Source organism: Ambystoma mexicanum, chromosome 8, assembly GCF_040938575.1.
Source record: "Ambystoma mexicanum isolate Mex_15411 chromosome 8, UKY_AmexF1_1, whole genome shotgun sequence".
Lineage (NCBI taxonomy): Eukaryota > Metazoa > Chordata > Amphibia > Caudata > Ambystomatidae > Ambystoma > Ambystoma mexicanum.
This window is the reverse complement of record NC_090929.1, coordinates 43,548,726-43,563,624: the sequence shown is the minus strand read 5'-3', so window position 1 is coordinate 43,563,624 and position 14,899 is coordinate 43,548,726. Positions and strand designations below refer to the sequence as shown.

At 47.2% G+C, this 14,899-nt stretch overlaps 1 protein-coding gene across 5 annotated transcripts in view; it reads right to left on the bottom strand.

The window, feature by feature from the left end:
• The window catches only part of USP20 (ubiquitin specific peptidase 20), a 587,649-nt gene that overhangs the window by 57,200 nt on the left and 515,550 nt on the right, over positions 1-14,899 (bottom strand). For all 5 annotated transcript variants that reach the window (XM_069609236.1, XM_069609235.1, XM_069609237.1 and 2 more), the window contains exons 22-23: positions 14,091-14,193; positions 13,788-13,859 (exon numbers count right to left, since the gene is read on the bottom strand). In XM_069609236.1, coding sequence (XP_069465337.1) covers positions 13,788-13,859; positions 14,091-14,193 — 175 coding nt within the window. The remainder of the gene's footprint in view (positions 1-13,787; positions 13,860-14,090; positions 14,194-14,899) is intronic.

Here is a 14,899-nt window from a genome sequence, read left to right as displayed (position 1 = left end):
TTAAGGAAAAGCGCCAAGTATGGCAAAGCGCAACTTTAAACTGACTTTTTTCGATGTCTAACCTTGTCTTCTGTTTTTCCTTGCAGGCGCTGCTGCCGACAATGGAGCGTGTCGTGCTGCGGTGCCAAGATGAAGATTTCAGCATTCCGGAAAGTGTAGAGATGAATACTTGGTTCGCCGAAGAGATGTACAGGTAAGAACAGCTTCCCCCAGTTGGTAAATATGCTGTCAGGAAGCAGGATGTCCAGGAAGCAGGATCTTCAAAGGTAAGTCTGACCTCAGGGGACGGTGAGCGTTACGCTGCTTGCAAGTACAGAATAACGCAAAGCGTCTGTCTTGAGGATCGGGGCAGCATATATAGCTGAGATCGTGGGCACGCCCATTAGGGCTGGCTTCAGCCACACCCTGCCACTCCTAGAGAGTGAGCACGTGCGAAGGCAATCCATTAGCAGCCACACCCAAGAATACACTTGAGGCTGCTTAATGGATGGAATGTTCAAGGTTAATGCATCCTGCTTAATGGATGGAATGTTCAAGGTTAATGCATCTGAAGTGCTATGTCCATAATAAAAGCTTTTTGGTGTTAAATGGATGTTCTTGTTTACTTTTGTTCATGAGCACAGTGTCCACCCAGGTCTCCTGTGCATGAGACCCTTGCATGCCTGTGCCCCTGACTTCATGAACATGACAATTACAGCCATCCTGACAATCTTAATAAAGGTTTTCTAAACTTTACTTGGTGTCTGTGTCATCTCTTGATACCATTGCTGTCACACAAATGCACCTTACTAAAAGCACTTGACCTACATGCCCCATACAAAATCATTATGACGCCACAATAACTTGTTCTCAGAGGAACAACAATCCCTCCGCAGACACAAACGTGCCCTCAAAAACCTCTGGAGAAAGCACCCTTCCACAGCCAACAAAGATGCCTTTAGCTACTCTGCGAAAACCTACAAAGCTGCTCCCATTCCTACCAAAACATTAGGATCCCCAAAGCAAACTCTAAGGCCAGGGAGCTATTCAAAATTCTCAAAGAACTTGAGACCCCTATTCCACCCATCTCCAACTTCCCTGAAAATAAAGCCTGGTGCACTTCTATTCAGTCAGCACTCTCAGCCAAAACACCCAAGTTGAGACAAATAACCATTGCCAACAAATCCCTACCCATCTGCAAACCATCTCCACCACACTCCCAATGGCCCCCTTCTATTTTTCCTCAGTCACCACTGCAGAGGTCCTTAAAGCTATCAAAATCCTCAAACATTCCAACTGTAAAGGTCATGTCTACCCAGCGCACATTAACAAACTCTGTGCAGAAACGCTTTCCCCCACCATCGCTGAATTCATCAACATCTTGTTTGCCTCGGGTGTTGTACCTACTAATATCAAGAAAGCCTGGGTTACCCCAGGTCTAAAAAAAAACTACCTCAAACCTACCCTCCCTACCAATTACCACCTCATTACGACACACCCCTTACTCCTCAAAATACTGGGCTGCATAGCCTACACCCAAATCAAATCCTACCTCTAACAGCACAACCTGCTTGGCACCCACCAATCCGGCTTCAGAGAAAACCATAGCACAGAAACAGTCCTCCTCGACCTCAAAATTCAACTTGACAATATACGTGACTCAGGTAACCTTGTTCATCTGCTCCTCCTTGACCTCGCTGTTTTTGATCTTGTTGACCATGACATCCTGTACAAGCTCCTCAATACTAAGTTCCACTTCACCCCAGAGGCAACTACATGGATAAAATCCTTCCTGAGTGATCGATCATCCAGAGTTTTTGTCAGTAATGAGGCCGCCAACCCCAGCCCGGTCCCCTTTGGTGTCCCACAAGGCTCATGCCTCTCCCCCACTCTCTATAACATTTACACCAAACCCTTGTCCGACCACTTAGACAATCTCGGCATTCTGTACATCAACTTCGCCAATGGCACCCAGATTCAAACCATGTAAAAACCCTTGGGGTCTACCTAGACGCTGAACTTAACATGCACAAGCATAACAACACCTTTGCCTCATCAACACCACCAAACTTATCAATCTCACCAGACAACTGCCTAACACTTGCTAAAGCCATCATCAGCATCCAACTGGACTTCTGTCACGCACTTCTCATGGGCGCCACTGTCAACTTCAACTGCTTCAATAAAATGCCCTCAGAGCTGCCTGTGGCATAAAACACACCAACCATATCTCTAAGGCCAGATGAGAAGCCCACTGGCTCCCAATAAAATCTTGGATTGAATTCAAAATCTCGTCTTCAAATGGCGCTCCTGTGTGGGCCAAAGGAAGCCTCTAAGGTCCTCCGTTTGAGCTTTTGCCCTCTCCAACTGCGAGTGCGGCAGATTGTTGGTGACCACCACCAGATTGAGTACTGAATCTGTGCCACTAAATAGTAAAAAACAGGTTGGGAACCTCAAAACCCCCCTGGGAATATGAGCTGCACATTAAGCGCAAGGAGATGCAGGATCGTTTCCCCGCTCAGATCAGCCTAGTCAACATAGACTCTATACGGTTCAAGAATAATACCGGGGGCCATACCGGGACGTTATTAAAAACATACAAAAGTTTTGGTAAGACAATCATTTTAGCTAAGGAGATGCGGGCCGCTTGGGAAATAGGAAGCCGGAACCAAGAATCCACCCGAGGTTCCAAATGTTGCAGAGTGGCGACATAGTTTTCCTGATACAAAAGTGCGGGGGAAGTTAACACCCTAATACTCAGATCCCGGATTCCCTGTGGACACCAAGCGAAGGCCTCACCCACATCCTGCGGGGTAACTCCTGCTGTAAGCGGAAGTACCTCTGACTTAGACCAGTTTATCTGTAGCCCAGACAAAGCGCCAAATGCAGCTATCTCCACCATCAAGGATTGCAAGTTTGTTCGAGGATGTTTTATGTATAAAAGCATATAATACGCGTAGAGTGAAATGATAGATCCGGGCATGTATTTTAGTTACAACATGATAAGGCAGACAGAGCAATACAGTTACAGTTTAAATTACAGTTTAAAATTACAGTTACAGTTATAAAAATATATACATAATGCAGTTACGGGGTGAGCAGAAGGTCATAGCCTATGTACAAGAGGTGAGGCAGGTGGCTAGCGCATGGGGGGTGGTTGGCTAGTAGGTGATGGGTATTGGGCGGTTAGCCAGGCTTTGGCCATGTTTTTGAAACTGTGGAAGGAAGGTTCAGATTTTAGCAAGTTAGGGAGCGAATTCCAAAGTTTCGCCACCATTACTGGGAAGCTGGCTCCGCCAGATCTTTGAAGGTTGAAAAGTGGTATAGAGAGGCAGTTAGTCTGAGCAGTTCTGCAAAGTCTGTTGGTGTTGTGGGGGGCAGATCTGTTGGCTAGGTAGGAGGGTGCTTGATTGGATAGGCATTTGTGAGTGAGAGCAAGTGTAATTTGTTGATGGACGGAGAGCCAGCGTAAGTAACGTCTGGTGTCTGAGATGTGTTGGTTCCTAGGGATGTTGAGAGCTGCTCTAATAGCATTGTTTTGGATGATTTGTAACTTGTTTAAGTTACATCTGTTGGTGCCCAGATAGAGGGCATTACAATAGTCATTTTTTGACAGCACGAGAGTCCTGGCAAGTGTGACACAGTTGGCTGGTGATAGGAAAGGGCGGCTAGCTGTAATGAGCTTACAGGTGTATGCCGCTGCAGAGGATACTGCATTTGTTTGTCTGGCCAGGGATAAAGTGGAATTGAGGCACATCCCTAACGTTTTAGTGTCCTTATAGGCCTTGATAGTGTTACCATCAATGATGAAGGAATTGAACTCAGGGGCCAGTTTGCATAGTTTTTGGGGAGAGCCGAGAATGAGGAGCTCTGTCTTCTCGTCATACAGACAGAGTCTGTGTTGCGCCATCCAGGCTTGGATGACTTAGTAGATGGCATTCACAGAGAGAGAGTCAGTGACGTAGTCTCCTGAGATTTGGATGAGTATCTGGGTGTCGTCTGCATAATTAGTATATGTGACACCCAGATAGTCCAAAATATCAAATGGAGGTTTTGTGAATACGTGTCATGATCTCTGCTTCCAAAAGATCAGGACTTGTCCGACTCCCTTGGAAGCAGACCCATAACCCCGGTTCCGAGTGCCAGCCAGTCCCAATTGGGACCTTTTGGACCCTGTCCTGGCGCCAGTGGCACCAGGCCCATAAAGATGCCCAGTCCCAGCGCTGGAAGCGCCGGGCTCATAATGCTTGGGTGGACTTACCTGCAGCAGACCATGCTGCTTACTTACCTGCCAGTTGAACCCCTGATCCTCTTCTGTTTGGGACTACTTTTCCTGTTGGGTGGGGCAGGAGCCACTCCCTAGGTTCAGAACACTGGAACTCTTCTGGAAAGCAGGAACTCTTTTCTTAGGCGTGGCTGTGCAAGGAGACACCTAAGCACTACAGGAGGCTATTTAAACCACACCCGATGGATGAATCTTGCTTTGCGTTATTCTGCATTCTCTGCAGCAGAACGCTCATCGTGTCTTCTGCTTCTGATCCTGGGCCTAAGGGAACAAAGGCTTACCATCCTGGAATCCAGTCTTCAGCAGCACCTGTAAAGACAAAGAAAGAACAGGTTAGCACTGCGGTCTTCAGTGGCAGCACATCTCTTACCTGGTCCATCGGCTGTCACCAACGCCTCGCGCTGCATTCCGGCATCTGAAAGACAAAGGCTTACCTACTCTTCGCATGTTCCGGAGGTCTTCGCATTGCATTCCGGCATCTGAAACACAAAAGCTTACCAGCTCTTCGCACGCTCCGGAGGCCTTCGGCGCTGCATCCCGCATCTGAAAGACAAAAGAAGGTGCGTTTAAAGACATTGGGCAACTTTATTACTCACATGCCATTACTCCTTCCCACGCCGAATCCAGTGGGTATTCCAGCACCCTTCAGCTTCTCTAAAGCTCCGAACTTGTACCTGCAAGATAAAAGGGACAGTTAGTGCGCATCGTGAAGCAGGCTACAAGCGCTTACTTACGTGCTTCCAGGCGCTTCTATTCCTCACTCGGTTTCGATCCTCAACTCTCATCAGCCCGCCATCCGCCATCGCCGGAATCCTGCAAAACAAGAGATATCATTACAAAAGACTTTTAAGACATTTGAAGTGCCCAGAACTTACCGTTCGTGCAGTTAACGACAGACAGCAGTCCTCTGAGGTCAAGAGGCCTGCACCCTTATCCAGTGAAGAAACTGGTTACGGCACCCTGCCCCGAGGCAGATGGAGAGCTCGGCGTTCACTTACCTAAGGTGAGGGTGTTAACCTTTGGGGTTCTACAGGAGAAGAGAAAGGGAAGAGGAGAGAGGCACCCAATAACCCCAGTTCATTAATCCCATATTTTCTATCTGCAGACATCTTACTCTTCGAGTCAGACATACAGTGCACAGAGGTCCAGCCCAAAGAGCCAACCGTGTGTTACACATCACCTTTGAAGATACGGCATTCACCCAGTCAAGACCGGCGCCTCTGCGGGAATCAGGTGAGCGTTACAGAACGCAAAGCCTATCGCAAAACTCCCACCCAGGCGCTATGGAAACCTCGGATACCGACCAGCTAGCCCAGTTACTTGGGGAACTAAGAGCAGAAGTGCATGCAGCCCGTCAGGAAACGAATGCTCTAAGAAGGGAACTGATTATTTCCAAGGAGCGAACAGACAATCTCGCTAGACAATTGCTACAGTCACAAGCCGGACAAACTCCGTTACCCGCATCAGGGGCAAATCTTCCTTCAACATCCTCTACGAACCCAGTGCAGATCAACCTACCTGGGAATGTACCTCTGGCTCCGCCCGAACGATTTTCTGGTGACCCAAAGAGGTTTGCAGTATTTATTAATCAGTGCCGGTTGCACTTCTTATGCCGGCCAGCAGCCTTTCCAACTGATCAAGCTAAGGTAGCTTTCGTGCTTTCGTACCTTAGTGGCAATGCGGCAGACTGGTCGATCCCTCTAGTTAATCAAGATGATCCGGTTCTCCATGATTTTCGAGCTTTTCAGCTCAGTATGGAAAAACTGTTTGCAAGACATTCACAGGGGCAGGCCTTGGACAATGAGCTCCTTTCATTGCGACAGGGTAATCAAGCCCTTTTGGCTTATATTGCGTCTTTCAACAGACTGATGGTGGAAACTCGATGGCCTGAGGACAAAAGGATTACGCTGTTTTATAGAGGTCTACGTGGAGAGCTCAAAGATGTGTTAGCCCAAGTAGTGAATCCCCCGCAAGACTGTTCGGACTATATTGACTTAGTCGTTCAAATTGACCACAGACGGCAGAACAGGAAGGCCGATCGTTCCAAGTTTGATGCTCGAGTATTTTCCAAACCACCAACTCCTACCAAAGGAGTAGACTCAGGGGAACCCATGCAAATAGGGGGCCTGAAAGGACCACTAACACAAAAGGAGCGGGAAAGGAGAAAACAGCTGCAATTATGCCTCTATTGCGGAAACTCGGGGCACTTTCTTCGAGACTGTCCGGTGAAACCAGCCAAGAAGGCAGTAGGAGCTGCAGTTACCAGGGTCACAAACTCTGAGCAGGGAAACAACCTCGCCAGACAAGAATAGAGGTCCTCTTGCCGAGCGTTAAAACCAGTTCCGTGACCTCGCATTTTGTGATACCTATGGTCCTCATTAGCCCTGAACATCCGGATCGATTACATGCGATTGAAGCTTACATCGACAGCGGTGCCATCGGCAATTATGTGGATCATGAAATGGTTTTGAGGATGAATCTTACTCTTTGTCCAAAGGCTGTAAAGGACGTCATTACTACGGTGGATGGTACGGAGATAGCCTCCGGACCAGTAACGCATACCACACAAGAAGTGACGCTAGTAAGTCAAGATGGACACCATGAGAAGATCGTGTTCGATGTGATCAAGGCCCCCCAGTTCCAGATTATTCTAGGAATTCCTTGGTTAGAGAAGCACAATCCTCAGATCGATTGGCGAGCAAGAACGGTTCAGTTTCCAGAATGTGTCTCCACTTGTCACCCTCGACCTGGTGTTGCACTGGCAGCAATTTCCGCGGAGGCTCCTCAGTTACCTCCTGAATACCTAGAATTCCAAGATGTTTTCCGGAAGGATCAGGCTAACTCTCTACCTCCTCATAGGTCTTATGACTGCCAGATAGACCTGATACCTGGATCTACTCCTCCTTGTAGTAGAATTTATGCCCTCACCGAGCCTGAGAATCTTCACCTCCGACAATACCTGGATCAATACCTAGCGAATGGGTTTATTCGTCCTTCCACGTCCCCTGCTTCCTCAGCTTTGTTCTTCGTTCCAAAAAAAGAAGGGGACCTTAGAACTTGTATAGATTATCGCGCCCTGAACCAGATCACCGTTAAGAATAGATATCCGTTACCTTTGATCCCTGAACTCCTGGATCAAGTCAGAAAAGCATGCATATATACAAAGCTGGATCTTAGAGGAGCCTACCACTTGGTACGAGTAAAAGAGAGCGATGAATGGAAGACGGCCTTCCGCACCAAGTATGGGCTATTTGAATATCAGGTCATGCCCTTCGGACTTTGCAATGCCCCGGCCGCCTTTCAATATTTTATGAACGATGTCCTCAGAGAGCTCATAGATGTGTGTGTTGTTGTTTACATTGACGACATCCTCGTTTATTCTTCATCGGAAACTGAACATCGGAAACACGTGAAAATGGTCCTCGAGAGATTGCGTCAACACAAACTTTTCGCTAAGTTGGAAAAATGTGTTTTCAACGTGACTGAAGTTGAATTCTTGGGATTCATATTATCACCTAGCGGAGTGCGTATGGATTCAAAGAAGGTCGATGCAATTCTCAAATGGCCATCGCCATCCTCCGTAAAAGGTGTTCAAAGCATGTTAGGCTTCGCTAACTTTTACCGCAGGTTTATCCCTGAATTCTCTCGAATAGTCCAGCCCATCATCCCGCCTTGTTAACGAGAAACAAACGTTTTGAATGGTCTACCGAGGCGGAACAAGCTTTCCAGAATTTGAAGACTAGATTTATCTCTGCACCGATCTTAAAACATCCTCGCCCAGAACTCCCCTACATCGTTGAAACTGATGCTTCGAGCCTTGCCATGGGGGCAGTTCTATCACAAAAGGACCCAGTAACCAATCAGTTGCATCCCGTGGCATTTTGGTCCCGCAAATTCTCGCCTCCTGAAATCAATTACACTATTACTGATAAGGAACTTCTAGCTATCAAGTCCGCCTTTAAGGCTTGGCGGCATTATCTTCTGGGGGCCCGACACACCGTTACTGTGATTACAGATCACCGAAACCTGCAATATTTGAAAACAGCAAAAGCTCAATCCTCTAGGCAACTCCGTTGGGCACTATTCTTTGCCGAGTTTGACTTCATAATTACCTATCGACCTGGTACAAAAAACGGTAAAGCTGATGCCCTTTCTCGGATGGGAGTGGAAGAACATTTGATCAATCCTAAACCTGTACCTATCATTCCCGAACAAAGAATTCTAGGTGTAATCGCCACGCAATCCATAGAGGAAGTTAAGGATAAAGCCAGGCTACTGGTAACTCCAGCAGACATACAGAATTGGCATCTGCAGGGAAAGGACTTTACGGTGAAGGACAACCTATTATATTTCCAAGAACGGTTATACCTGCCCAGCACAGATTTACAGAAAAAGGTAATCTCTTGTTATCACGATTCTTTAATGGAAGGACATCCCGGTATGACCAAGACCTCGGAAAAGATCAAGCGCTACTTCTGGTGGCCGTCTTGGAAAAAAGATATCAGAGACTTTATAATGTCCTGTGGAGTATGCGCCCAAAACAAGAGTCAAAAGGAAAAACCAGCCGGCCTCTAACGCCCTATTGACATCCCGCCTCGCCCTTGGCATACGCTTTCTATGGACTTCATCACCGATCTACCTCCATGCTCCGGATACAATACGATCCTAGTAATCGTGGACCTATTCTCCAAGATGGCGCATTTCATTCCACTCAAAGGCTTACCAACAGCAGCAACTCTGGCCCGAGAATTTCTCGCAAACATCGTCCGACTGCACGGTTTTCCTTCAGTTCTAATTTCGGATCGAGGTAGTCAATTTATTTCTCATTTTTGGCGAAGTTGCTGTCGGTCGGCTCAAATTGATGTGAGACTTTCGACCAGCCACCACCCTCAAACCGACGGACAAACCGAGAGGACCAATCAAACTCTGGAACAGTATTTGCGCTGCATGCTACAACAAACTGAAAAAACTTGGAAAGATATCCTTTGGATAGCCGAATATGCCTACAATAACTCTGTCCACTCGGGAATTGGGAAGACCCCGTTTTTTCTTTTATACGGTAGTCACCCTCGAACCTCGGAGTTGGATCCACTCCAAGATCTTGGAACACCAGCAGTAGACCACCTGCATTCTACAATCACCCAAGCCTTTAAGGAAGCCGTTTCTCACCTTCAAAGGGCTAAAGAACAATACAAGAAAGGAGCAGACCAACATCGGAAGGAAGCCCCCCAATATCAAGTAGGAGATCAAGTCTGGTTATCCACCAAATATCTATCTCTAAAAGGACCACGCACATTCAGCCCAAGATACCTTGGTCCCTATTCCATCACTACCATAGTAAATCCAGTAGCGGTCAAGTTGGACTTGCCCCCTCACATGAAGATACATCCGGTCTTCCACGTCTCTCTATTAAAACCCGTGCAACCTCAAACCCGACTAACTACATCTCCAAAACCTATTCTAGTTGATGGAGAACTCGAGTTTGAAGTCAAAAGCATCCTGGATTCCAAGATCTCCAAATCTAAACTATTTTACCTGATTGGCTGGAAAGGCTACGGTCCCCAAGAAAGATCCTGGGAACCTGCAGAATATGTCCACGCGCCTCGTCTAATCAAAAGATTTCATCGAACATTTCCTAACAAGCCCAAACCCCCGGAGAAGCCCGGTTTGGGAGGGGGGGTGCTGTCATGATCTCTGCTTCCAAAAGATCAGGACTTGCCCGACTCCCTTGGAAGCAGACCCATAACCCCGGTTCCGAGTGCCAGCCAGTCCCAATTGGGACCTTTTGGACCCTGTCCTGGCGCCAGTGGCACCAGGCTCATAAAGATGCCCAGTCCCAGCGCTGGAAGCGCCGGGCTCATAATGCTTGGGTGGACTTACCTGCAGCAGACCATGCTGCTTACTTACCTGCCAGTTGAACCCCTGATCCTCTTCTGTTTGGGACTACTTTTCCTCTTGGGTGGGGCAGGAGCCACTCCCTAGGTTCAGAACACTGGAACTCTTCTGGAAAGCAGGAACTCTTTTCTTAGGCGTGGCTGTGAAAGGAGACAACTAAGCACTACAGGAGGCTATTTAAACCACACCCGATGGATGAATCTTGCTTTGCGTTATTCTGCATTCTCTGCAGCAGAACGCTCATTGTGTCTTCTGCTTCTGATCCGGGGCCTAAGGGAACAAAGGCTTACCATCCTGGAATCCAGTCTTCAGCAGCACCTGTAAAGACAAAGAAAGAACAGGTTAGCACTACGGTCTTCAGTGGCAGCGCATCTCTTACCTGGTCCATCGGCTGTCACCAACGCCTCGCGCTGCATTCCGGCATCTGAAAGACAAAGGCTTACCTACTCTTCGCATGCTCCGGAGGTCTTCGCACTGCATTCCGGCATCTGAAAGACAAAAGCTTACCAGCTCTTTGCACGCTCCGGAGGCCTTCGGCGCTGCATCCCGCATCTGAAAGACAAAAGAAGGTGCGTTTAAAGACATTGGGCAACTTTATTACTCACGTGCCATTACTCCTTCCCACGCCGAATCCAGTGGGTATTCCAGCACCCTTCAGCTTCTCTAAAGCTCCGAACTTGTACCTGCAAGATAAAAGGGACAGTTAGTGCGCATCGTGAAGCAGGCTACAAGCGCTTACTTACGTGCTTCCAGGCGCTTCTATTCCTCACGCGGGTTCGATCCTCAACTCTCATCAGCCCGCCATCCGCCATTGCCGGAATCCTGCAAAACAAGAGATATCATTACAAAAGACTTTTAAGACATTTGAAGTGCCCAGAACTTACCGTTCGTGCAGTTAACAACGGACAGCAGTCCTCTGAGGTCAAGAGGCCTGCACCCTTATCCAGTGAAGAAACTGGTTACGGCACCCTGCCCCGAGGCAGATGGAGAGCTCGGCGTTCACTTACCTAAGGTGAGGGTGTTAACCTTTGGGGTTCTACAGGAGAAGAGAAAGGGAAGAGGAGAGAGGCACCCAATAACCCCAGTTCATTAATCCCATATTTTCTATCTGCAGACATCTTACTCTTCGAGTCAGACATACAGTGCACAGAGGTCCAGCCCAAAGAGCCAACCGTGTGTTACACATCACTTTTGAAGATACGGCATTCACCCAGTCAAGACCGGCGCCTCTGCGGGAATAAGGTGAGCGTTACAATACGTTGTACAACTTGGGAGAGACACAAGAACCTTGTGGTACCCCGCAGGTGACGGGTGCCGGTGATGCTGCTGCTAGGGGAGAGAAGCTACGTATCGATCTGTTGTCCAGGAATGAACTGATCCAGGCTGTGGCTTTATCAGAAAAATGGTCTCCCCATAAAAGTGAGGAAACGGCAAGGCAAGAAAAGCCGAAGGATTTCCTTGCCTCTAAAAAGCCAGTTCAGGAAACCGACCATAGCAAAAACATAGGAAGTCCCAATGAAGTCTATGGGAGGAAAGCAGCAAAAGGATAATATTTCCTAACACCACCAAAACAGGTGAGCTAAGCAAGGTAAGTCAAGTAAAAAGGCTTTAGCTATTGTTTGACTCCTGAACTCAGTTTTTGAAGATAAAGATTTGCTGGTTCCAACGATGTCAATGGAAGGAAAGCTGCAAAAAGAAAATCCTTACTAACAAAGACCGCAGGCAGAATTCTGGTGAAAATGTATATGTGTAAAGCCTGAAGATGGGCCTTGGTAACAGGCCACTGGTCTCCTTCATGCCGATTATGGTGACAAGTTTTCCCCTACTGTTTTTGCACAAGGTTGTTTTCTTGAGCTTTTTATGTTTTTTACATCTACGGCTTTCACCCCTCCTGGGAGGCAGTTCTGGGAGGGACCGGAAAAGGGTTTATTGAATTCTTCACAGTAAGATTGTAACCCCGTCCTGGGCCGGTGACTCGACAAGGCACTGGAGCAGAGTACCACAGGAGTCACCAGAGAGATCTCAGACCAGAGTCTGGTGGATTCGACTTGCGTTGAGGTGAGGGAGTTGAAGAAACACATCTCACGGGATGGCAGGCCCTTGGGTGTCTGCCATGCGAGGCGCCTTGTTGAAAAGAGGCTTGCTTACCTTAGTCTTCATGGAGATGAAGTTGATATCCTGTGCAGGGACTCTCTAGAAGGCCTCCTCCCACCAAATGCATATGTGTTGAAATGAGGGGCCAGAAAGTAAGTCACACACATTGCAGGGATGCCAATCGTGTGAGGCTCCCAAGCAAAGGAAGCAACGTTTGTGCAGATTGGTGGAAGAAAAACTCAGTGGACAATCAGCACAATGCTTCGAACACATTAGTCATGAAGCGCGTGGTCAAATAAGGAACACAGTTAGGTGCAACAAGGCACAACCGCATGAAATTATACATTCCCATCCGATGCGGAGAAAGGAGCTGTTGGTTGGGTGGGCACATGGAGAGGACTGAACAGAGTGCGTTGCTGCGTGCACCCCTGCACAAGTGAAGTGCTGAAAAGTAGTATGTTACTGCTGCTTGGCAATGGGCCCTGGTTCTGTCCCTGTTCCTCAGGACATTCGATAAATATGGAGGAAAGGGGACAGGATGTACGCATACGAACACATATCAGTTGCTTGAGGACCAAACCAATGACAAGCTTTGGCACAACACTGGCCTTTGCGGTTTTATGACAAACATTTACATACTATCTATGACCAATCAATGAACAAGAAATACATTCAATTCTTAGTCCCTTCTATACATTCAGGTATGCTGTATTTTCAAATGACACTGTCACTGGGCTTGGTTTGTCCACAAGCTTACAGCCTCTTTGTGGCCACAGATTAGCGTCAGCTGTCTCCTACCAACGCCTGTACAAGTTGAGATAAAAGATTATTGCAATACTAAGGTGCCTGGAACGTTTAAAAAAAATGCCTAAACCAAGTGTCTTGTGAGAGCTGCTTGTGCCTGCATTGTCCATCTACCTGTCATGTTTTTCACACAGGATGTTTCTGTGTAGCGTTGGCCCAAATTATTATTTTGGCCCTCCTAAAATGGCAACATACAAAGGGTGTATTTACACTTAACAAAAGAAGGCCTATTGTTGTTTATGCTTTTCAACCTTTTGGCACAAAACCTCACATATATTTCTTCTAACTCCAGAGTACAAAAGTAAAACAAACAAGGGGAAGTGTTCCTTCTATAAAACTCTATACAGCAGCCTTGGTTTCCCCGGTTTGGCCCAGAGTGACAGGCCCTCAGCACATAGGGCATTTCATCTGAGGCTTACAATCATGGGATAGACTCCAGAAGAATCTGAGAAATAAGCTTGAGGGTAGATTTTTTAAATGGAATTCATAAGCAGTGTTTTTCAATGCGGGAAAATGGTGTTGAAGCAGGATTTTACAAAGCATCGGGATGGGGGAGGTACTGGACATTTAATGACTGAAGCAGATAAAACGGATATCCTCACCAGTAAGGCTTTAACCAAGTTCGACATGAAAGGGCTACAGTGATTGGGAGATTAACAGGGTGTGAGTATCCAGCTTTCATGCTTCACAGGGCATTAGGTGGACAGGATGCAGAACATTTGGTGCTTACCCTGTTTCAGCTGCACGTGGTGCCCGCCCTTCATCAGTGCAATCTTACTGTTGTCAATTGGTCCCGGAAGGTCTGAAAAAAGGAACAATTAAAGACCAGGATTGGTTTCTTGTGTACTGTCCTGCTCTTATCCAAACATTGCATCAACCTTGCACTGGACCCCTTAGCTTACGGTAAGTGGCAGAAAAAGTGGCATGCAACAGAAGCTCTGTTTGTTCACTGCGAGAAGTGGCAGCATGTGTCAGTTACACTGTGTTCTGGAGTCCTTGGCAGAAAGCCTTGGCACATTAGGCACACACTTACCATTGTCCTTGCCTTTCACAAAGGCCTCCCACTCCCTGAACCACTGCATGCTGATACAGTAGATGACGCTAGGAGACTCCTCGGCTTGAAAGGCTTTGTTCAGCTGTAGACCATAAAAGAGGCAGGTCAGCAAAGGAGGCAGCTACCAGATACAGCTCAGTTTGTGCAGCATTTACAGCCATCTTCCAAAAACAAACAAATCAATCACCATTGACAGACAAGCAACAAACCACCCAGCCACGCATTTACGATAGCAAAGCAATCAAACACCAGCAATCAACAAACCACCACCATGGTTGGTCGGCCAAACAACTACCACCAGTTAAATGAACCAGCAACTGAATAAGGATCACAAGCCACATGGACAACCATCACGAGGCAACCAAACCACCATTAGTTTATTCAGTGAAACTAACTACTAAAGTAGAAGTCAAAATAATATTAACTAATCCACATGGATGTCCAAGTACTTCACCAGAACTGTAGGTGAACTTATCACTATCTGACCCCATTCACTATCACCAGTGAAAAACCAGCAAACAATCTATTCAGACAATGGCCTGTCCCTGACCAAACAGCGAACATTTCTAGCCAAACCAAACAAACACTTTTGCTTAACCAATCATGATTGCTGGCCAGCAACCACCTTGTTTGCTCAAACAGCCACCAGCAACAGGCCAACAACAATAGGCATTCATCAAGTAAATCAAGCCTGTGGTCTGGAGGCGAACAGTCACAGGCTTTACAGCAGAGCACCCACCCATATGACAGCAAGGAAACGATATGTGCAGCAAATTACTTCAGAACAC